The 26,109-nt window shown below is 36.4% G+C and overlaps 1 protein-coding gene across 1 annotated transcript; it reads right to left on the bottom strand.

The window, feature by feature from the left end:
* Nucleotides 1-11,370: 11,370 nt before the first annotated feature.
* On the bottom strand, nucleotides 11,371-25,812 carry LOC139705501 (ski-like protein). Its single transcript, XM_071611724.1, is given in 11 exon segments — nucleotides 11,371-11,698; nucleotides 11,768-12,311; nucleotides 12,313-13,192; nucleotides 16,749-16,807; nucleotides 19,158-19,295; nucleotides 20,589-20,695; nucleotides 23,700-23,873; nucleotides 24,040-24,154; nucleotides 24,631-24,778; nucleotides 24,869-24,915; nucleotides 25,688-25,812. Coding segments are annotated over 11 exon segments (2,496 nt in total). The 3' UTR covers nucleotides 11,371-11,539.
* Nucleotides 25,813-26,109: the final 297 nt, after the last annotated feature.

Here is a 26,109-nt window from a genome sequence, read left to right as displayed (position 1 = left end):
CTAATCCAAAATAAATGGGTGGGGAGCATTAAAAAAATAGAATTTCAGTGGAATAGACAAACAGGAGTCAAGAGAAGGGAGGGGAAATCAGCAAAGGACAGACCCTGGAATTAATCTAACATAATTTTCCTATGTACATATATGATTACATCATAGTGAAACCATTGTGCAAACATGTAATCATTTAATTTTAAAAAAATATCTATGGGAAAATGGCAGAAAGATCAGGAGAGGAAAGGGAGGGGCTGGAGTGGATGAAAGTAGGGGAAGAAGAGATACTGGGGACTGCATTACAACCAGATAGATTCCATGCTTTTGTAATTATGTGATATAATTTCTACTCTCATGTTTAACTAAAAAGAAACAATGAAAAAATAAATAAACAACAACAACAAAAACCACCTACAGAAGTAGTAAAATTGTAAAATATTGGGCTAATAGTTAGGAACCTGAGTTCAGATTTTACTGTGGCACTTACTATATCCAGAAAATCACTTTAATACCCTTTAAGTTGTAGGTTGTTGATCATGACAACCATTTTCCCAGGATGATAAACACATTTGGAAGTACTACTTTGACTAGTTGATAAGATTCTTTGAAACCCTGAAATTCTCTGTGCTTTTGATATGGTATATAGAAACAGGAATACTTAGCTGGCAGAATTTTCTTAATAGAGCAAAAGAAACTCAAAGAAAAGTAAAAAGAGAATGTAAAAAGTGACAACAATAAAAACACAGGACAATACTCATAACATGATTATACTCACATAAAAGTTAAAAGACTCTGAAGAAAAAAGTGTTTAGATAGAACTACATAGTGGTTGTAGCCTGAAGGTAAATCCAAATTGAGAAATCAGGAAATAGAGAGATCAATTGAAATATCTTCTAAAAAGATTTCAAATGTAATTAATGTTATATAACATGGCCTATACATCAATATACAAACGCTTCCAATAAAATATTTTTTCTCCCAGATTTGCCTCATGGTCCTATAATCATTGCTATTGTGAGATTTTTCCTAAAAGATTTGATGTTAAAAGGTATTGGTTATCAAACCACTTTACAAAATATTAAGACAAACTCTTTCAGTATTATCCCGGCTTCCCAGGTAAAGTCTGAATCAAAATGAACACATAACTCAGAGTAAATTTCTGAATTCATCTGGCATGGATCTACATCTTGATCATAATGCCCCATGAGTCTCTCTCAATCCATGAACAGGGGCGAAAGTATAGATTAGTCAGCCAAGTGGGCAGATGGTCAAATATCCATCTGCCATCATAGGCCAAGTACTTGTTAGTTTGGGAATCATGAAATAATCAGTTGAAATCTCTGAATGACTGTTTAAATAGTAAACAGTAGGTTATAGAAACACAGTTTCAAGCTGCTGTGATTACTAGTAAGAAAAAAAAAAGTGCCTGGGTGTGGCGGAGCCTGTAATCCAAGTGACCTGGGAAGGTGAGGCAGGAGGATCCCAAGTTCAAGACTAGTTTCAGCATCTTAGCAATGTCATGACCCTCTCTCAAAATAAGAAATAAAAAAGAACTGGGTATAGGGCTCAGTGGTTAAGCATACCTGGGTTCAATCCCTGGTACCAAAAGGAAAAAAGAGAGGAGAGAGAGAGAGAGAGAGAGAGAGAATGAATGAGAACAAATCCCAGGCACATGATAGGATCTCTAGCTCAGAACAGAACACTCAAAACACCCTCCTTTTTTCTGTATGCTCTAAATACTTAACAAATACATTTTTCAATAATTTTTAGATGTAGATGGACACAATGCCTTTATTTTATTTACTTATTTTTATATGGTGCAGAGTATTGAACCCAGGGACTCGCACGTGTTAGGCAAGCACTCTACTGCTGAGCCACAATCCTAGCCCTAACAACAAATACAATTTTTAAATCCATAAAATCCTACCTGGTTAAAGTTTCATTTTTAGAACTCTCATCTGTTATTAAAGAAAAGAGTAAAATTAATCAACAGTATAAAAACATGAAATAGTAAAAGTATATGAGACATAGTATTCCTTTGGGACCATTCATGGAGACTCTTCTTGAATGAATATTATTTAATTTATTGATATGCAATTAAGGCACTAAAAAAAATTTCATGTCCCCTTTACAGGTGTAAATACAGGTTTAATGAAACAAAGTTAAGATTCCAGTATCAAATTTGTGTTTCCAATGACAATATTATAGGAGCTGTGCATGGTGGCGCACACCTGTAATCCCAGTGTTCAGAGGCTGACGCAGGAGGACTGTGTGTTAAAAGCCTGCCTCAGCAATGTAGGAAAGCCCCCCAAAATTCAGTGATGCCCTCTCTAAACAAAATACTAAACATGGGTGGGCTTGTGTCTCAGTGTTTAAGTGCCCCTGAGTTCAAACCCTGGTACTATATATATATATATATATATATATATATATATATATATATATATATATATGAAAGTGTGCATATAAAAAAGTAAACATGCTGATTAGTGGAGAACAACATGATCCCTAGACAGAGGAGCAATTCACAACCCTAGGAATTGTGAGTAAAACATCAAAGCTGCTGTTAGAATGTACAGGATATGCCATTTGTGGAACACATTAGAATCATTTACATGATTATGAGATGTGTATACTGTTCTCCAATTGCCCTCTAATTGAATAAGTGCAAATTATGGCATTTGTTGGTTTTTCCATCTCACATTTTGCTTCTATGTTAATGAAAACATGAAAATGTCTATAATCTCAAGTCAGTAAACAGCACAACAATGAGTAGACTTCAATTATCTTACCAGCTTTCTTGGATTGCTGAACATCTCCACATACACTTTCTTTTCCTTCAGGGACATTCTGGGAAGAAAGAAAGGCTTTATGTGTAATGAGCATTACATTTGATAAAATAATTATAATATTCAGCATTACTACAGGATACACTGGAAAGAACACAGGTTTCTGAATTATTCTGATGTACATTCCAATCCCAATTCTGCCATTTAATGACCTGCATTTTCACATAGGTTGAGAATTATAAGAGATGATAGAGACATCTCCAAACATTACTCCCCTCACCTCTAGTCAGTTATTACACAGATACTGTGATATCCAATAGATTATTTTCTTGACCATAGTAATCCTGGGTAAAAATTTGGTCCATCGGTAGCTCAGCATACTTGTCAAAATCTGACATTTAAGAAATTCAAAGTAATTACTCATGTTCCCATGATTTTTATTTGCACAAAGTACCTCTTGAGCTCAGTTTTGAGGACAATTTACAACTGAGATGGGATAGAGTCTTTTTATCCTGTATGTGAAACACCTGAAGACAAGTGATTGCATACATTTGGCTGCATCTGACAAAAGCAATAATTAATCTTGTAGGACAATGATGGATGAATGACAGGTGCACACAGCAAACAGAAAACAGAAAGATTACAGAAGCCACCATGGAGGCACAGGTGGCTGAGGGAAATATTGAGCCTAGGGGAAAAACATTTCTAGAAAGGTAAGGGAGGAGAAAGAAACAAACAGAAAGAGGGAAACGTGGCCAGTCAAGTGAACATGTGTTTAAGCCAAAGAAGAAAGGAAAGAAATGAGAGCAGAGCATGGAAAGAAATACAACACAGAATTTGGACCAAACAAATAATACTGATAATACTGATTTTGATTACACTACAATTTCTTCCTCTAAAAAATTCTATAATAAATCAGTTAGTTTCATTACCATATATGAAATTGAATTATATAACCATAGTTATGAACCCTTGATACTAACCCCTTGGGATATAAAATCCTGCCTATAGGCCAAAAATTTTGGTTGGAGTGACCTCAGAGTATAAACCAACATCGGAATGATTATAATCCAGACACATCTGTCTAAATTCAAACTCATTAATTGACTCAAACTATTTAATCAGTAGAACAAGTTACCCTAGGGATAACAGCGCAATCCTACTCAAGAGTCCATATGGACAGGAGGGTTTAAGACCTTGATGGGTTGGATCAGGACATCCAAAGAATGTAACTGCGATTAATGGTTCATTTGTTCAATAATTAAAGTCCTGCATGATCTCAGTTCAGACTAGAGAAATCTAGGTCAGTTTCTACTATTAAAATATTTCTCCCAGTTAAAAAGGACAACAAAATTAAGGCTAATTCTACACTTTTTCCTTAGAATAATGGAAGAAATAATCTAAACCTAGTAAACCATTACTTACCCTGCCCTAGAACAGGGTCTGTTAAGATGGCAGAGCCCAGCAATTGCATAACACTTCAAACTTTATTACCTGAGGTTCAACTCCTTTTCTTAACACATGTTCTTAGTAAAATTATTATTCCTGGTTGTCCTAATTTTAGAGGAATAGCTTTCTTAACTTTAGTTGAATGAAAAATACTAGGTTACATACAACTCCAAAAAGGCCCAAACATTCTTCATTCGCTGATGCAATAAAATTATTTATGAAAGAACCACACAAACCTCTAACATCTTCCATCATTTTATTTATTATTGTACCTCCCCTAGCCCTTACCCTGGAATTTACAATGTGAATTCCCCTACCCACATCATGACCTTTCATCAACATAAATATGGAAGTACTCTTTATCCTTGCAACCTCAAGCTTAGCCATATGTACAATCTTATGATTGAGATGAGCATCCAATTCATAGCCCTAATCACAGCAGTACAAGTTGCAGCACAATCTCATATGAAGTAACTCTGGCCATCATTCTCCTATCATTTCTACTTATAATCAGGCCATTTACTTTATCAACCCTTATTGCAACTCAACAATTTTTAGGATCACTATCACCAACATAGCAATAATATGATTCATCTCAACAGTAGCAGAAACAAACCAACAGAAAGAGGAACTTGTATCAGGATTTAACTTACAATATGCTGTGGGCCTCTTTGCCTTATTTTTCCTGGCCAAATACACTCATATCATTATAATAAACACTTTAACCACAACTCTTTTTCATAGGAGTACTCTTCAACCCACCAATCCCTGAAATCTTTATATTCAGTTTTGCATTAAAAACCCTTGTACTAACTTCAACTTTTCTATGAATTCAAGCATCATACCGATGATTCTGATATGGCCAACTCATACACTTATTATGAAAATAACTTATAACCCCTAACACTAGCTCTATATGCATATGACACATCTCCCTGCCCATTGTCATGGCATGTGTACCCCTCAAACCTAAAGAAATATGACTGACAAAAGAGTTACTTTCATAGAGTAAGTAATAGAGGTTTAAACCCTTTTATTTCTACAACCATAGGATTTGAACCTAACCTTAAGAATCTAAATTTCTTGATGCTACCTTACATACACACCATGTCCTATTAGTAAGGTCAGGTAAATAAGCTGTAAGGCTATTCCCCAAAAATGTTGGTTTATACCCTTCCTGTACTAATTAATCCCCTAATTGCCTCTACCATCAATTTCACCTCATTTTCAGAAATTTTAATTACACTATTTAGTTTCCACTGACTACTTACCTCAGTAGGACTAGAAATAAGCATACTAGCTATTATCCCTATTTTAATTAACAAAGCAAACCCCCAATCCACAGAAAATGCATCCAAATATTTCTTAATTCAGGCTCTAGCACCACCAGTTTTATACACTCAGGAAAATGAACTATAATCAACTCACCCAACCAAACTTCACCCCTAATATTTGCTGTAGTGCTGTCAGTAAAAATGGGACTAGCCCCATTTCACCTATGAGACGCAAAAGTTACCCAAGGAGTTCCACTTATATCAGCAGTAATCTGACTACAATGTCAAAAATTGCCCCAAACTCCATTATGTTTCAAATTGCCCCCTCAATCAATTTGTCCTTATGACAACGATAGCAATGATAATAATAGCAATTCTGTCTAATGTATGAGGAGGCTGAGGAGGACTCAAACAAACCATTCTACAAAAAATCCTATTGTACTCATCAATCACCCACATAGGCTGAATAATAGCAATCATTGCACTGAATCCCACATTGACTATATTTTATCTGATTATTTACATTATACATACAATCAGCATGTTCATATTATTCCATTATAACAAGAAAGCCACCACCCTTTTGTTGAAATAACTTTCAGTCGCAGCTTGCAGCTAAGAGCAGCTTGGAAGTGCCTAAAATATCCACCTTCCTTCAGGCCTGAGAGGAGCGCCTGCAGGATGGGGTGAAACCACATCCTCAGTACTTGGGTTTGCATTGCCAAATTACCAGGCTAGGAAACTGAGAGTCAGGGGCTTCAGGGCATGAAACCCCTGACTCAGTAAGGGCCAAAGACCCTTCCAGATTGCTTTCCACCATGACAGCAATATTTAGAGTTTCCTCAACAGTGCAGTTACATTAGGCAGAAGATGATTGGCTTTGGATATTGTCTTGCTTATGTATGATTGATGGGCACACCCCACTTGAACCCTATAACAGTTGTGTGCATTCCAAAAATAAAATGAGCTACTGGACGACGACCTGAGGTAAGTCTTCAGCCAGTTCCCTCACCAGCTCCCAGAGTCTGTATGTTTATTCTGCGTTTCTACCCTCCCCACCCCACAACAAGGTAGTTGAGTGACCATCGACCACAAAGGGACTTAGGAACACATACACCCTTTTCACTCTCCAACATATGAAACAAATTTTCTCTACTAATTTCAATAATACTTATTGTACTTATATCTCTCTAAGTGAACTTTCCCCACTAACAAAATTCACCCCCAAAATGAATTATTATTAACTTATATCAAATAGCAATGTCATTATATGTATCTATATCAATACCAATAACAGCCTTACTAAACTTATATTTCTATATACGAATTATCTACTCAACATCGCTAACACTATTTCCATCATCCAACAACACTAAAGTGACAATTCAAAAAACAAAAATAAACCCTCTCATGCCAACTCTCATAATTGCATCAACCCTCTCCCTCCCCCTTATATCTTAGCTATCAATCTTAAGCTAGGGATTTAGGTTAAATTTAGACCAAGAGCCTTCAAAGCTCTAAGCAAGTACCAATACTTAATTCCTACAATCAGGACAATTTATCTCACATCAACTGAATAGAAATCAATTACTTTAATTAAGCTAAAAGCTATCTTAATTCTCTAGACGGATGATATTCAAACCTATAAATATTTAATTAACAGCTTAATGCCTAACTGAACTAGCCTCAATCTACTTCATCTACCCTAAGGAAAAAAAAAGTCTTAACATCTGTAACATTCTTAGTAGGATAAAATAAATTTTCCTAATTTGTCTCTGAAAAAGAGAACTGGTAATCAGAACACTAATGAGCAGGTACAACTGAAAAAGATGCAATTGATAGTACATGGACTGAGCATCAAAAATTTTAAGAAATTTTGATCTAAACTCCTAATCTTAGCTCAAAGCTGGAAGAAGTAAGGGGTATTCTGCTACCTACTTTCATATTTGTGACACTTACTCACTTTGTTTGCTTCTTATTTGTGACATTAGTTTCTGATAATTCACCAGAACTTTTATCTCTTGAACTTCAAAGGAAAATATATACCTAAGTCATATTTTCAGAAATCCAATAGTCTTCATGATTAACTACCTCAGACTTATTACTTAAAACACTTCCTTATTTCAGATATCTTCTTGTCTGCCCATTCATTCAGGTTCACAATATATGTAAAAGACTTTACATCAAACCCTATTCTCAGTTTTCCAAGACACACCCATGTTTCCTATCTTGCAGTATCTCAAGAGTGACAACAGAGCTTTAAAATGAATACTTAAATAACTAAGTACACAAATTTCTGAACCTGAAATTATAGACTATGACATAAAAATTCAGAGTGTATATTTTAAAACACTGCAATGAAAAAGTTTTTAGAAGTTCAAATCATACTATAGGGTTTTTCAGACTTTCTGCTTCAAGAACTATTTATTATTTGCCGAAGACATCTACTCTTTAATTAGATTAAGAGATTTAAATACTCTTAATGGAGAAGACTCAAAACCAAAGTACAATACCTTTACAATAGAAATATTGAGAAACAGGTTTAAAATTTCTACTTTTTAACAAATTCTCACAGTTTAAATGTAAATATGGAACCCAGGATAGAAATCGAGGAAAAGCTCTCATAAAAATATATGACATGAAAACAAAGTGGCCAAGAAAAAAACTATATGCAGTGTTCTGCAGAGTGTTCAAATTGAAGGAATTAGGAAAATTTCATGATTCATAAATATTTATTCGATTCATTAAAGATTTATTTTGTCCTGAGTATTAAAAATTATGGAAGCTTATTTAAAAGTCACAGTGAATTTATCCAATAATCATTGACCCAATCTCTACTAATGTAATTACAATGTTTCTACTAATGTATTCTGTGGTTATGGATTTTCAAAAGCCCCTACTTGCCTAAAGGATCAGATGGAACACTGATGCTTCCAAAGATAAAAATAAAATCCCAACACATTGTTATCAGATAATTTCTCCTAGAACATTTCCAAATAAAATGACAAGAAAAGCATTGCTAAATTGAAAGACTAAACACTTCACAAATAAAATTCACATCAAGAAAATGAATTTGACAATAGGGCATTTACCTTGGTGTCAGATTTGTTGTTGCTCTCTTCTGAAGTAGGCTTGGTATCACCAGCACCAGGTTCCTCTGCAAATCTTTAGAGGAAAATGTATTACAAAAATGGGTGAGTCTGGTTTTTTAAAGTAATAAAATCTGGTGAGTGTTTGGATATCACTATATTGAATCAGGTTTTTTCTTTTTCATTTTTTTTTAAGAGAGAGAGAGAGAGAGAATTTTTTAATATTTATTTTTTAGTTTTCGGTGGACACAACATCTTTATTTGTATGTGGTGCTGAGGATGGAACTCAGCGCAGCGCGCATGCCAGGCCAGCACGCTACTGCTTGAGCCACATCCCCAGCCCCAGAATCAGGTTTTTGACTGAGAGGATTAAAATATGACCTCCATTTTAAGAAAACTTTTGTTTACCTCTTTCTGCCTTCGCTTTTCCCATTCTATGAATCATTCAGAGAAGTCATACTTAGATCAATTTCAAACAGTGAGAGCCAATATATTAGCCAAGTATGAGAATCATTTATCTTCAGAAACTACCTCCTGCCCTGAAGGCTGAACTGAAGAATCCAATCAGAGGCCAACATAACCTTTGTGGCCTGGACTGAAACAAACCTGATAATCTAGCATGAGGTAGGAAGATATACTGCTCCTTCTCCCTTTTCTCTCCCTGGATCAGAGTTGGCTAACTTGAATGTGGTAGCCTTTGTGCTTTGGCATGGAAACCACTTACAATATGTACCTATTGCCTCCCTTTACTCAAAAACGGCACAGGGATTTCCCTGGAACATGTTAATGGTTTGAAAGATGAAGATACACAAGAGAAAAAAAATGCATATGTTGTTATTGGGAATTCCTTTCTTAGACACATTAAAACATTATAAATTATATAATTCAATTAATTTCCCAGTACAAGTCCTGCCTTATTCAGGGCCATGAAAGCACTTCAAAATATTCACAGACACTCAGACACTCGGTGGGAATGATTGCCTCTGAGGTAGAGTACTGCACGTGGGACTCTGTTTCCCTAAGTACTATCTAAATAAGTTGTACTTCTGTGTCCTCAAGTATCTCAACATCTTCCTTCCTGTGGGCTTCCACTCCCATGTCCTCCTTCTGCAGGACCTTTCAAGCTTCATCCTATAAAGATGTACTTTCCTGAACAAGGTTGGCTTCAATGACCATAAGTGGGAGTGCTCTTTCCTCACTCCTAGAAAACAAGCTAAATGGAGTCTCAGTCACTGGTCTCAGCATAAGCATGTTACCAACCATCCAACTAAAGCTCTGTGATAGCTCTGCCAGATTGTACCCCTGTCCTATGCTACCTAAACATAGGAGGAAAATGAGAAGGTGGCAAAAGTGGCAGAAGTGAGCCTATGCTTGCTCTGGGCCATAGATCATGTGGTTGAGCAACTCCTAGTCCCTTGGTGCTTGAAGTCTGGTAAACCACCCTCAGGTTCCTATGTACTCTACAGAATCTTCCCAGTACCTCAAAAGTTTTTAACATCTTTCAACAGAAACCTGAAAGTCTGTCAGTTCCTACAAGCAACACTTGTTTTGGACTCTTTTAAACCCCTTTTTTTAATATCATTTTCTACATAGTTCCCAAAATCCATGTCCTAAATTCCTGTTTTGTCTTCATCAAACCAGGTGTAAACCCAGATATTTTGTTTTCTTCTGGGAAAACCATGATTCCTACCCAACTCAGTTTTTCCTCTTCAATATGCCCTCCCTCTGTAGTTCTATTATGATCCTCTACCTCCAGGTTCACTTACTAATTCTCTTCCTATCATCCATGTTTGGGCTCACTAGACTCACTCTTCCATTTTATTGTTAAAACACTCACCAATGGTACTGTAATTCAGGACAGTATTTGGCTTTCCATTAAGGAATATGAGTTCAAATGTCATTGCTGTTACTGTCTACAACCAGATAAGGTGGTTTAATATATGTAAGTTTTAGGTTGTCCATCCTAACAACCATTTTTTTTTAACCTTCAAGGTGTTTAATATTTTATAATTTAAAGAAAAACAAATCCATTATATAAATTTTAGTAAAGACCCATAACTACATATAAAAACTGTACAGGATTATGGATTGTATAGAAACCAATGTACATTAATGGAATCAGTTTTCTCAAGAACATTAATATTTTCACACCACTATTAACACCATTAAAAAGCTCAGAAATTATTTTTCTGAAGTCACTACAAAAAAATTCTAAATATAATCACATTTAAATTGAAAGACAAATTACAACGCTTCTTGTGTTTAGCAGCAAAGCATAACTAACAAAGCATGTTATCTTTGCCCATTGTGTACAAGGGTGGGCTATAACTTCATCAATGAAATTCCTCTTAGAAGACACCAAAAAGAAAACTGGTGGAAATTCAGTTCCACAATCTGAACAAAGTAAAAGCAAATTTTGCATATAATAATGAATGTACTATATCAATTCAGAAAGGAGTTTGTGTTGGTGAGAAAAATGGAGACTCAACTCCTCAAGTAGTTCTATATTACATATTTGAATTATAATACCACCATTTTATATAAAGTTGAGTTTGAAATATGGATAAACAAAATTGATCACTATTTTCCATCACATAATGCAGCTTTTAAAAAGTATACAATTATTAATTTTGCATTAGAAATATAGGTAATTATCTACTAGTTGAAACCATATACTACTATTAACAAGCTGAGTGAAAAAAAGTAAAAAATAAAATAAAATAAAAAAAAAGAAAGAAAAAAAGTACAAAGAAACATACATTTCATTCATTTGGAAAATGTAAAAATTTATGTACTAATATATAATCTCTTCACTTTCTCTGATCTACAAATGGACAGAAAGCCTATTTATCTTCATGCAGATAAGATGTTCAGGATTCAATCACCAAAGCAAGCAACAAACAAAAAACCCTGTCAGTAATACACAAATGAATCTCTTTCATGGTTTCTATTCTTTAGCAGTCTTTGATGATTTCAAAATTTGCAGCTTTAGCTCTTTTATCATCATCTCTAACTTCTGTCTTGCCTCCTGTTCCTGTCTGAGTTCATCTTGGAGTTCTTGTCTATCAGCCTCAGCATGGTCCAATCTCTGTCTCAGCTCTGCCAACTGTGCTGCATATTCAGTCTCTTTGTCTTTCTCTAAATTTGAGTCACAGGTACATTTTTGCTTCATTACCTGCTCCAATTTTTTCTCCAAGTCTTTCTGTTCAACATAAAATTCTTCCATTCGTTGAGCATGTTCATTCTGCAAAGATTCAAGCTCTTTCTGCAAATTCTGTTGTTCTTCAGTGAGTTCCTTCATAGCTTTTGAACTACTCAACATTTCCACCTCCATCTGAAGTTGTTGCTTCTTTTGCAAAATTGAGTTCAGCTTCTCCTGTTGTTTTACATAAGTTCTCATTACTTCTTCCATGATTTTCCCCTTATCATCCTCACAAATAACATCTTTGACAAGAAATGAAGATGAAGCTTCATCATGCTTGCTTGAGTCTCTTGCACAAGTAGCAGACTCTGATTTCTTTTTACTTGTAGAATTATGTGAGACCAATGGATCTAATTGACTGTATAATTCTCTATTTGTTTTTAAATCCATTTTCTCCTGTTCCTCAAGTGAGACATCTGGGTAAGACACTGTTTTTTGGTGTTTATTATTAATGTGAGGCTTCTCTGGCTGTCTTGAAAAGGACTTACTTGCCTCTGTCTTTGTGACCTCTTTAGACATTTGGAGCAACCACTTTATCACACATGTATAAGTAGTAGCTGGGATGTAAAAAAGAGTGTGTCTGAGAAACATGGTCACCTTCCTGTTTTATAACAGGATACCATGATTGTAATTCCATTCCTGGTGTTGTATCTGTCTTGGAATGAGTTCTTTTTCCATTTCTCACACTAAACTTCTCCTTCATTTCTTCTAAAATTATCTTCAGTTTCTTTTCTTCAGGTGTCCCCAAGTATTTTTGGTTCACATGAAGATAACAATGCCATTTGGCTGATTCAAAGCCCCAGTGGCAAGTTCTTTTGTCAGGTGATCTGTGAGAATGCATCACAAATGTCTGGGGTGCAAACATTCCACAGCACTCCAGACACTGAATACACGGAGCATCGGGCTGAACATAAAACTGAGGTGCAAAGAGACCCTGACATTTGCCCAAGCATTCGTGTTCCACTTCAAAGGCACTGCCAGTTTCCTTTAACTGGGCCAATGAGTTTTTAGCAGGAAGTACACTACCATTTTGAGGAAAAGCTCGTGGTCGCAATAAAGCATTACACAGTCTTTGTGCATCAGTTAATGTGATCAGCCCACAGGATGGAGCATTGAAAGGAAGTATTCCCAGGACCTTTAAGATATGAAGCTGGTCTGAAGTACACCTTGAACAATATATATATAACTCATCACAAACTGTATTTATTTGCTGAAGTGAAAATTCTCGGAGAACAGAATTTAAGACTTGGGGCAAACAGAGTCTCTTTTCTCCTCCAACTTGAAAACAAGAAATAGATTCCCCTTCCAAAACAGTCTGGGTGAGCTCTGTGGAGCTATCGGAAGGGATGAGCAGTGGGCCAGGAAGAACCCAATAGATTTTGCAACTTTGTTTTGGTTCTGCTTATCCTAGTATAATTTCACTGCAAATACTACAAAATGTCTCTTTTTGCTTCTAGTAATAAATATAATCTTAAGAGGTACACTTCTGAGGAGGCTTTCCTTGGATTCTTCATATATATGTAAAATAACATTACCAATTTCTCAATTCAAGAGGTCCAGCTTCAATGCAATGGTTTGGTTAATCTTTTTTTTTTTTTTTTTTTTTTTAAGCAAAGCATGTATAAAGTTTATGCCATTGATGTTTCATAAAACCTAGACTGCAACCGGTCAAAATAATGCAAACAAATTTAATTTTTACTACCAAGATACCAAAAAAGGAGAGGGGGAGTATCCCCTCTAAAAATGGTTGGTTGGTCTGTGCTGACAAATTGAAGCCTTGTATAAATCTTCACGCCAGTAAGGGCCTCTAGCTTCACTTGAACTTCTACAATCAAAAATGATACTTAACAAAAAAACTGGCCAATTGTCTTCAAGAATTACACTTCATTCTTCTTTAAATTAATCTGTGCCCGCCGCCGCCGTCGCCGCCGCCGCTCGCCCGCTCCCTTCGGCTGTGCCGGCGCCGCTCCGAACCCCACACACAGCGCTACACACAGCCCTCTGACGTCACCGTGCCCTCGGCCCGCCCGCGTCACTGCGGAGACACACGGCTTCCCGCAGACGCCGCCGCCGTCTCCGGCCGCCCGGGGGAGAGCGAGGGCGGCGGAGAGGGGGAGGGGGAGGGAACGGAGCCAGCGGCGGCCCCGCGCGAGCGAGCCCGCCGGCGTCGCCGCCCCCTCGCGGCTCCGAGTCCCTTCAGGGACGCGCGCGCCGTCTGGCCTATTGTGGCTCCTCAGGGATCCCCCCCCCCCTCCCCGCTCTGTCCCCCCGCGCGCGCGCCCCACCCGTCAGGCGCGCGCCCGGCGCTCCTGGCCCAGCGCCCCTAACAACCATTTGGGCAGAATGTTTAAAATATTTTGAAGTATTGGAGGTTTCTTTGTCTCATGACTACGAGTCTTTAAAATTCTGTTATTTTCTGTGATTTTGATTTTATCTAGAGAATAATTTAGTACTTAGCTGACAGTAATTTTTTAAAAGACCAAACATCAACAAAAGCAGAAGAGAAAGTTAAAAGTTTTTTCAAGAAAACATCATAGCCATAGAAAAAACATAAATGATGAAAAAAGAAAAATCTTTCTAGAACTAGGCAGGGGTGCTAGCTTGATGTGACAATCAACTGTGAAATCAAGAACTAGATAAATCTATTAAACTATTCTCTAAATAATTATTGAGGAAGATTAATGTAATTAATAACTATATATTGTTAATATTAATAGTAATCATTATTAACAATTAATAATTGTTTATATATCACAGACAGGTCATATGTATTCTTCACTTCCAGGAAAACAATTCCTCATCAGTAATTTCCTGACTTAAAAAAAAATCTTTATTTTATTCATATGTGGTGCTGAGGACCGAACCCAGGACTTCACACATGGTAGGTGAGTGCTCTACCTCTGAGCCACAACTCCAGCCCAATTGCCTGACTCTGCTTGTGTAAAACCCATGGTCCTATGACCACTGGTATGTGAGATTTGCCCTAAAACGTTTGAAGTTAAAAAGTTACCATTTGCTGGGTGTAGTGGTGCAAGCCTGTAATCCTAGCAGCTCTGGAGGCTGACACAGAAGATCATGAGTTCAAACCCAGCCTCAGCAAAAGTGAGGTGCTAAACAACTCAGTGAGACCCTGTCTCTAAATAAAATTGAAATTAGGGCTGGGGATGTGACTCAGTGATCAAGTGCCCCCGAGTTCAATCCCCAATACTAAACAAAAGGTACAACACTTACTGGTGCAAGTTTTAAAAATATTAGCACAAATTCAAGTACAAACAGGTTTTTTAGAAAATGCCTGATTTAAGCATTAACAGACAAATAAATTTGAACTTATGAATTCATCTGCTATGGACCTGAATCTTGATCCTTTGTGTCATACAGGTCCCTATCAATCTATGGAAAAGGGCAATAGAATGAATTTATCATCCAGACAGGCTGATGATCAAATTTGAGGCCAGCTATAAGATTATAAGATCAGGGGCCCATTAGTCAACTTTTTTGAATGACTGGTGCTTAATTAGTAATTAATAGGTTATAATAGCACAGATAACTTTCAAAGGTGGTGTGATGAAGTGCTAAGCACATATTATGGTGTCTGGCTCAGACTAGAACATCCAACAATTTTCATTTCTTTCTGTCTGCATTCCCTCATTAGCTTATGAGGTCATTATTTTTCTTTTTTAACTGGTAAAATCCTACCTGGTTGAGGGCTGGGGATATAGCTCATTTGGTAGAGTACTTGCCTTGCATGCACAAAGGCCCTGGGTTCAATCCCCAGCACCACCAAAAAACAAAAACAAAAACATACCTGGTTGAAGAGTCATCACCCACTATAAAAGCAAATGGTAAAATAAATATGTTATCAACAATACAAAACATAAATAGTAGAAATTCATGAATCATGCTTTCTTATAAAGCAATTCTTTCAGACCATTCCTGAAAACTATTCTACACTGGCTATCAATTATACTACTGATAGGCAATTAATGCACTGTGAATCAAGGGTACATAAAAGGAGCAAAGGTACAGGCTGTAGGCATAGCAAACTTATTCTGTGAAATAATACCAGAAAATGCACCATATCGTGGGAAATATATAGACACCCAGGTACAGAAAGTGTTTAGAACCCCAAGTGGACCTGACCAGAAAAGAAACTCTCCACATCATATTATTATATAAAATTGTCAAAAATACAAAACCAGAAAGAATACTGAAAGCTACAAGAGAGAATGGTTGAACCCATTATACAGGCAAAGCTATCAGAAGTACAGTACATTTTTAAACTGAAACTTTAAAAACCAGATAAGTATACAATGATTATTTCAAGCCCTGCAGGGGGGAACAAAACTGGAATATACAAGGGAAATTATCCTGTTAAGCAGAGTAAACCAGAAAGGCAAGTATCCTGTGTTTCCCTCACATGTATAGCCTGGAAAATAAATAAATAAAAGGATGCTCTGAAAATAGAAGTGACTATAGGGATGAGGAAAAAGACCGGGGAGAAACAGAGAAGGGAACGTAGGGAGGATAGAGAGGATTCAAATATGATATCCGTGTGTGGAAATGTCACAGTGAAATCCACTCGTTAGTGCCAAAAACAGGAGTCAATAATTATACTAAAAAAGTATCCAGTTTTATAACAAGCCCAATTTACTGTAATGTCACTTTAGAAGAATTACACAACATACTAATTTTAAAATATGAGTTATACAAAGACAAGTACGATTTCTGAGACCAAATAATGAAATCTTTTTCAGAAAACATTGTTTGAAATTATAAATTCTTTACCATTTCTTAAAGAATTCTAAATTATAGGCTATTAAAAAGGAAATTAAGTAAACTATGAATGTCATATACACATTGATCTGATGCCACTCCTTTATGATGGCACTTTCTTACTCTTACTTTTCTATGTAGGGTAGGAACACTAAGGGTAATTCACTATCAGAAGTTTTACCTGCTTTCCTGGCTTGCATGTCATTAAATACTGCTCTTGTATGTGCCAGAATTATTTTCCTATTACAATGTACAAAAAAAGAATAAAATTAGTATCTTAAGACTGATGTGAGAAACACTAACCAAATATAAATTGTGAAGAGTATTATAGATAGCATCAGAACTAATATCAGTACTTAACCCCACATATTTCAAATGTGCAAGTTCTCTATGCATGGTGTTAACCTTGCAGTTATTTTTAGGTTGTTTGGGGAAGGGGGTGTTTATTATGTTTTGTTTTAGAGATGAGGTTTTACCACATTGCCCAGGCTAGTCTTCAAATCCTGGGCTCATGCGACCCTCCTGCCTCAGCATCCCAAAGACTGCATCCATAAGTTGTAATCAAAGAGAAACAAAGTAAGGTGAAATGAATGTTCACATTTATAATTCACTTTCATTTCACCTGCTCAAACATTAACTATATTAGCTTGACATAAGGAAAGCATTCTGAACTCAGAAGATGTCCTCTCTCTGTCAACAATAGCTTTGTGTTTTGACACAAGTCATTGCTCTTAGGCTCAAAGTCTCCTTCTAAAAAATAAGGATTGTACTGCTTTAGGTCACCAGGTTGCTATGAAGATTTAGTGAGATAATATAAACGATGCTGAGAGAAATAGTAAAGTAATGGAATGATTTGTACATTAATGTTGAACTCTGAAACTCAAGTAAAAATCCAATCTCAGTTTTTTCACAGGTTCTAATGATCAAATATTGCAATTATTAACAAATGCTAATGAGTCCTAATTTGGGTCATTGAATATACTATTCTTGTGCTTTATTGTTTAGGATAAATCAGCTATTTAATAATTTATAACTCAATTTATTTATAAATATAATTGAATAACATAATTTTCTCCTTATACTGAAACTAATCAATCAGTTAGCTTGGATTATTACTATTCCTTTTCTACCTAATCAAATGGAACCAGTAGATCTTTATTCAGATTGAAGCTTAATTTCCACACTGATCTCTAGCTAACTTGAAACACAAAACACTCTTTTACACATGAATACTGACAAATCATGATGAGGCTTAGCTCTAGGTTCAATGAATTTACTTTAGTTTTTGAGAATGCTGCTTAATGTCTTATTTGTGAGAAAGAACTTGTAATGTTCTGAAATATGAAGCAGACATGAAAGCAGCATGGAAAATTTTTATTGCCATGGGAAAAAAAAATCACTTAAGGTACCAATTAGAATTAGCATCCTTCCTGGGAATCACTGACATGGGGCCTCCCACAACCAAAGAAAATGTGCTTTATAAGATATAATGGGGCTTTGGGCTACAGATCAGTTAGAAGAGATAAAAGGGAACTCTGAACTTTTCCTATAACATTATTTGAGACTGTTGGATTATTTTGAATGATCCAAAAAGACAAACAAAACCCTCAAAGGACCACTCATCATAAAGGTCTGGGCTAGCATGTGGACTGCACATAAGGTTTTGAGTGGGAGGGCAGGATTGGCATGTTCACCCTGGGGTGACCAAAGCTAGGAGATCCAGCTACCAAAGCAGAGTGCCAACTGGGAAACAATAGATGAGGTGATAACCATACGGATACTTAGAAGGAAAATATGTTGTAACTTTTAAGTCTAAGCTTATAACACCATGAAGACTCAGGGATCTGGATCAGTCAGAACAACCTGGTAGTGAAGTTAATCATTACCAGATTGTAGGACTACTTCTAATTGCAACATTACAGCAACCCAATGGACAGAAACAAAAGAATGTCTGAGAAGTCCTTTTTATCTACCCTCTGGTGAAAGAGATTTCTCTTCCTTAGGCATAAGAAACTCCTCAAAGAAATCTAAGGAGAATGGTTTAACAACTACTTCCTAGAGAAAGTAAGATTTTCTGTTAAACTCTGACATGGGGCCTCCCACAACCAAAGAAAATGTGCTTTGCAAAACCCAAAATGACACTGGCAAAACCCAAATAACCAAAACAAAAAATCAAAGATATGATGTTATTTGTGCCCCATATGCAGGGGTTATACTTAGAATATAATGGATAATGCTGGGATAATGCTTAGGATAAATCAGCTATTTAATAATTTATAAACTCAATTTATTTATAAATATAATTGAATAACATAATTTTCTCCTATACTGAAGCTAATCAATCAGTTGGCTTAGATAAAGGTTTTAAACGTCCTGAGACAGGGTTCTACCATGCTCACCATCAGAAAGAGGGTGGGGCTTAATGAATCCTACATACATTGCGCCTTCTAAGGAGTCTTGATTTTTGCAGGGGTCTTGACTGCATTCCAAACATACCTGAACTATGAAATCAGATTGGTGTGTAAGATGCATTAGTTGTAATTATTTTGAACCTCCATTGAATCATTATTATTTTAATGTAAACACTTACACATTGAAACCACTAGCAATAGCGTGAGATAATGCGTTCTTTCCAGACTGATCTTCAGCAAAGGCATCAATACCTTCTTGAAGAAGAAGCTCAACTATACATTTTGCATCATATTTTGTGGCAAGTATGAGGGCTGTTCTAAAATAACAGAGAGATAACTTCACCCTTAGGTACTTTAAATGATGAATTGTCTTTAATAAAATCATTTAAACAACTAATCTTTTTACCAATTTAAGTTCTTGATTGTGTACAAATAACCTTTATATATACTAACACCCAAGTGTTCATCTTTGCATATTACCTCCACATCAAATAGAGAAACACAAGCAGGAAACCTCTTATCCCAATTGGGTATTACATAACAGAAGTTGCACATTTAATGTACTTTGATGGACCACAACTATGATGAGGTCATTTGGCTGAAATAGGTAAAGATTGAAGGGAAGAATGATCCATTTTTACCCTAGTCTAATGTAACATGTTATAACTCTCATTCACTTCAAAGTCAAATAAGAAAAGGCTGTTTACAAGCTTAAAACAATAGGAATAAGAATGATGATAATTATAGTCATTGCAGTTTCAGGTAATGATAATCATGGGCATTTGGTAGGCACTGAAATCTCTGCAATATACGTAATTTTCTAACCACCTTCAAGTATATATTATCTTCATTTTCAGGAAACATATTTAGTGATGAGTAATGTTTCTAAGGTGACACACCTTGCAATTAGCAAAGGAAGGAATGCAAAACAGTCATGTTTGGATCTAAAGCCTATCACTTGTCTTTTGTTCACCCATCTATGACTTACATTTATTAGCAAATGTTTATCCCATTAAAGCTGCTTTTCTTCCCTTTGCTTGAGTCAATTAAAAATATAGCCATCAAAGTATGTTAGAAATGAAAAGGGGGGAATTAAAAATAATCTACCAATAGCAATTAATACTCACCTAGAGATAACCTAAAATGAATTTTCTTCAAAAAGCAGTTTAAGCAAAGGATCATCCAAAAGTAAATGGCTTTCAACATCTACTTATGATCAATAGAGCATTGTAAAAGGAAACATACATAAGATGCAGAAGTTTAAATATGATAAAAGGTTAAGCAATTCAGAATTGAATGCAAAAGTAAACAAAAAGCCAATACTTTGTAAAATTAATGTGAAATACCCTTGGCTAAAGGGTTGATAATGTGACAAATCAAATCAGTTTACACATGACAAATATCAACAAATATTATAATGGAATCTTATCATACTATATAATGTTATTTGTATTAGCCCATATAATTACTTTTCTAAAAGGTGATATGTATTCCTATATTTCACTTTATCCCAATAATTGTAAGTCAATATTCTTCTTCCCATTAATTTAATATTTTAATTGAATTATTATTATCATTCCATTAAACTTTGAAAAATATTACTACTATACCTTTTCTCCTTGTCAACTACATGTATATTTGCTTTTTTGCGAATTAACAATGCTGCTACTCGTTGTCTGTTGTGCTTCAAAGCAAGTAGAAGTGGCGTGTGGCCATCCTAGGAAAAAACAAAACAATTTATTCATAAAATTTCTCAACTGAAGCAGAAAACTTATAAAAGACCTAATGGGTTCCAGAAATCTTGGTCTCCATCATAGCATTTGTCCTGGTTTATTGATGTTGTGTGGTTGCAGCTCCCTTCTAAACCAAGAACTTCTTGAGGACAGGGACTAGATCTTTTATCTCAAAAACCCCAAACCCCAAAACCTAAAGGTAAATGATTTGGGTACTTTTGTTGAATTAATGTGCTAAATTTTCTTTTTTAGAGTGTGGATTATCCATCTATTCCAAAGAATATCTACTTTTCCATAAATACCAAGCTTCATCATAAAGATTCCTTGTTAGAGAAATATTATGAAACTGTTCATTACATGTCCGATGTTAAAAGAAGTCCTTTGCCAACATTAATACCAATTTGAACATTTTTTTGTATAAAACAGTTACATTTGAGTAATTAAGAGTTGCTAGGAGACAACTCTTGAGAGTTTTCCAATGAGGAGAAAGCTTCCTTCATGTTGTATAAATCCATGTGATTCTATCTATGGTGTCAGGATCCCAAATACCAATGTCAGGCACTCCTGCTCCAATAGATTTCTAAGGAAATGGGTTTTGAATTAAAAGAGGCTCAAAATGACCTTTGATTTCATTCTTAATTGTTCCCTGAATTTGCTGATATTATACAATGAAAACTGTTTGTATTAGCTGTTAGAAAGCTCAACACAAAATATATGCTCACTTATAATGATAATCCTGGGTTATAATTATCATTACTATCATAGTCCACATCTACTTTTTAAATTTCCTTTTACTCTGCTCCTATTTTAATTGCAATTAAAAGTTATTAATTAATTCAAAAATTTTGTGAGTCAACAAAAGTTTTACATTGACCTACATGGATTAAATTTAACATCATGAAAGACACTAAATCACCTGCATTTTAAATGGTGACTCAATGAATGAAGGCAAATTAAATATATCTGTGTGTTACATTTAGTCTGCAGCTCTTGATTTTATCTTTACTGTGAGTATACAAGTGGTCATGTTCAAAGCAAGTGTTTGCATGTAAAATCTTTCCTTTCTTTAATATCATTTTTCACCTACAAATGAGACCTCAAAATATAATACAAAAATTTCGTAACATCTTCATTTTAATATTTTTTCTACCAACTACAAACACATACTCCATTTGTTCACTGTTCTCCCAGATGATTCTTTAAATAAGAATTTAGATGCATAGGAATGCTGACACTAAATTATTAAGAGGAGCCCCCGTGATGTTCTTACTACATAGTTTTCAGTTTTTAAAACTGCTAGGCTGATTACGTCAGGCCCAGAAACAAAATAGACCTAATGATATAGAGTAGCATCCAACCTCTGCTAAAAATCTTCAACATTTGCCGATCCTAACCAAGAAAATCATTTCTCAAGTCAGGTTTTGTTGACCCAATGATCGGAATGATAACAGAGACATAAAATCCTTAAAAGGTTGGTCTCTGCTTATTGAAAGACTAGCCATAAGAAAATTTCTAATCACCTTTCCAATGATAGTAGTTGATTAATGTTTGTTGAAAGGAAAAATGTTGTATTCTGTAAGCCAAAAATATATCACTAATCATACTTCTTTTAAATTCCCAGCCATGGAAATAGAAAAAACAAACAAACAAACAAACAAACAAAAACCACAAATGTAAGTTAAACTAATTTGGTCAGAAAGGAGAGATTGGAAGGAAGTTGTACCTAGTCAAACTCCAATTCTCCCAGTTATTTCTTCAGTTTTGAGGATCTGGGATTTTGTATATTACACTCTCTATTTAGTGATTTTTTTTTCCAGGAGTTGGGTCAGAATCTCAGGAAATATTGTAAATATCCATGTCCAGGGCCTATGGATTTAGTGAATATAAACCTCCAGGGAAAAGCCTGGGTTTGACAATATTTAAATCTTCCCCAGGTCACTTTGTGATACCATTGGAGCAGAGAACTAGAAGACCAGACAATCATCTCTTCATCTCATCTCTCATTTACAGGAACAATTCCCTTTACAATTTGGAGAGTTGCCAAAAAATAAAAAAATAAACAGGCAAGAGAGAGAGAGAGTGATTTAACAATACTCCATGTAATTTGCCTAGACAGTGGCAGAATAAGGACCAGTAAATTCAAAATGCAGCTTGGTTTCATATGGAAGCTCCTTAGCTCCCACATTTTAATAAGATAAGTGTAGGTTTGACAGCATGGTTTGACTCTTATCTAATTGGTTGTTTCAGGCAGAAAAACATCATCTATCAGTTAATAATTTGTTCTCCCCACTAGCTTCCCCATAATCACTGCCTAGTCACTGCCAACATGGTTTCCTCAGAACCTGCCTAAAACTGCATTTTAAACACGTTTGCAACTCTGCATCTTCCTTCCCTAAATTAAGTATTGTTGTTCCCCAGATCGAATAGCACCTCATCCATACACAGAAACTGAGAAAAATTACAAAAACTAAACTCTTCTTGGTATTTTTTCCTTAATTATCTAAATTTCCTCATTGGAAAATCATCTGCTTTTCCACATTTCCTGCTCAAGCCTTACCACAGAGAGATATTTAACTTTCATTTAACTTTTCCCATGGCAAAAAGATCACCATTTATTGTAAAATGCTTTGTTTTGTTTGAGTTTTAAGATAAACCCCATTTCCAGGGCAAAATTTGCTTCTCTGTTTTCTTTTACACTATTTAGAAAAAGGTCTTGGTGCAAAAAAATAATTTGGACACAGGAAATGTTTTAACTTAAAAATTTAGTATTTTTACAAATATTTGCCATTGGTGCATACCCGAAAGCTGTACCTTCTAATACTTTTAAAGTATCGGTATTTGAAGTGAAGTCTCAGAAGTCCATTCATTTCAACACACTTTGCTGCACTGAGTGCTTCAGCTTCTTAATATGGAAATAAACCCAACATATGTCATTATGAAAACAAAAGTATTTCAAATAATTTGGAAATAAAATTGGGTGATGTGTACCTTGTTTTGGAATTCCATATTTGCATTGTGTGAAAGCAGCTTTTCTGCCATTGCTGTGTTCCTAGAAAAGACAGCTCTGTGGAGAGGAGAGTAACCATCCTTGTCCTGAACATTTGGATTGGCGCCATTATCGAGAAGAAGATTTACACAGCGCTCATGCTGGTGTTCTGCTGCCTGTTGGTATTGTACCAAGAAATGTATCATAGATAACAAGAAATGCAAGCCAAACATTTTATAGGGTCCGCAAATTAGTTATATTTAAATTATATTAAGCCCCTTTTATTTATGCATTTCAATCAAATCCATCTCCTGCAGAAACCCTAGGCTACTAACTGTGTACCTTAATCAGAGGTGTGTTGTAGTCATTATCCAAAAGTTCAAGATTGCATTTCTTCTCTATTAAGAGGGCCACCATATCCCAATGTCCAAAAGCACAAGCATAATGGAGAGGGGTCCTGGGAAAGTAAGAAGATTCATTAGGAGATCATAGAGCACTTTTCACCACCCATTGAATCCAAGAGGTGAGCCAACCTAGTCTTCCGCAGCTCCAAGATCTGGTGTCCTTCAAGGGCAGAATAGTCATTCACAAACAACCCTGCTAAACACAAGTGAGCTTGCAGAGCCTAAAGGACAGTGACACTGCGCATGCTCAATCTGAGCTCTCAAAGTAACTCAAGCCCTCTGGAGAGGAGTTTTCTCCTGTAAACACTATGAATAGCTCCAAGATATAATACATCATGATGGACCAGAAATCAATGACATTCAGGCAGGTCTTGAAAAGCTCAGTTGTTTCCCAAGAGAACCTCAGGATTTACAGCAAGCCTAAAAGAAGTCACTGTAGATATCTTCAGTGATCCTCCTCCACTCATGATCATCCAGGCTGCCAGTCCAGCAGCGTGCTGACTGTGCATGATCAGGAAACCCCATCCACCTGCGCAAAACAGCAGTATAGGTGTGGCCAGTGTGGCCAATGGTTCCTGAAAGTCCTGCCACCTGTTCTCCAATCAACCCTGGACTCCTCCAACCAGATAGGTGGACGTCTGGGATATAAGGTGGTAAAGGCAGTACTGGAAACAGAACTGGAGGCGCGACAAAAAAGCATGATGTGTTTGCAGTTTCATTAAGTGTGAAATCTCCCAGTGACTGCTATCCTCTCTCAGGGGAAGTACCTGCAATTAGTGCAAAGCTTGCAGGAAATCCAGACTTCTCGGCAAATCTGGTTATGAAGATGGTTGGCTGCTTAAAACCACACTGAGTGAGCCTTCAGAAGTTGATGGATGGGGACAAGTGGACCACCCAAGAAATAAGGAAGATCCTTTGAAGACTGAAATTGGCACCCCTAAATATGCTAGTGTGAAATAACATTAGAAACAAAACACTGCTACCACTCAATACTCAGGTAGCAGCTAACAAATGAAGAATGGTTACCAAGCAACCCTGCGCAAGAGAGACAGGAGCCATCTTGCCATTTCAAAATGTCCTTGTAAGGGTCCTAAGTAGAGAACATATATACATAGGTCTACACTGATGCAAATGGATTCCAGATTGTGTTCAAAGAATTATTTTTGCCCTTAAGTTGCTATATTATGGGAAACGTTTTGTCTCATGCTGCACTTTTCTACAATGTATAACATTTTTTTAAAAAAACAAAGTGCTGGTACAAAATTTTGTGATTTAAATCACTTTTAAATAGTCAATCAAGCGTTTTATAGGATGAATTTTAAGTGGCTGGGAAGCAGGCTAACTGTTTTGTTTGGGTGCTCAATAAGACCTCCTAGATGGGAGATGTCTCCAAGGTCTATAGATCCCAGGTGTTGAGGAGCCTGTGAGCACAGGCAAGTCAAGCACCTGGTGAAAGGAGAGTTGGCCTCCTTTCCCTCCACCCGCCCTGGGCCCAGTGGGAAAGGTGGAGCCTTCTGCCTTACTGGCCCCACCTTCCCTGGTCAGCACCCTGTCCCTAGGACGCCTAGTCCTCTGGACATTATTACCTGTTTTTTTTATCCCGGTCGTCAACGCCAGCTTCTCCATGAGTCAAGATGTGGTTCACTTTGTCTACATCTCCCTCTGACGCCGCTCTGTGGAGTCTCGTGTTCGCTTTATAGAGAAAGCCCATTTTCCACAGGCTCCTCATGAATGACCTCTTGGATCTGACTAACTTAGAGGCCATGACCAGGCCTCACAGGCCCCAGCCTTGTATTCTGGGGCTTTTCAAGACTTTTTTTTCAGTCACAGAATAAACAACCTAGTCCCACCAGGTACCTAGTTGTGGCTGAGCCACTCAATACTCAGGTAGCAGCTAATAAATGAAGAAAGGTTGCCAAGCAACCCTATGCAACAGAGACAGGAGTGGGCATAGGCAGCTCCAAGAGCCACGCCCATCTCGGAACTCTGTGCTGAGGGCTGAAGTTAT

Source organism: Marmota flaviventris, chromosome 4, assembly GCF_047511675.1.
Source record: "Marmota flaviventris isolate mMarFla1 chromosome 4, mMarFla1.hap1, whole genome shotgun sequence".
In the NCBI taxonomy this organism is placed as follows: Eukaryota; Metazoa; Chordata; class Mammalia; order Rodentia; family Sciuridae; genus Marmota; species Marmota flaviventris.
This window is presented reverse-complemented; position numbering and strand designations above follow the sequence as displayed.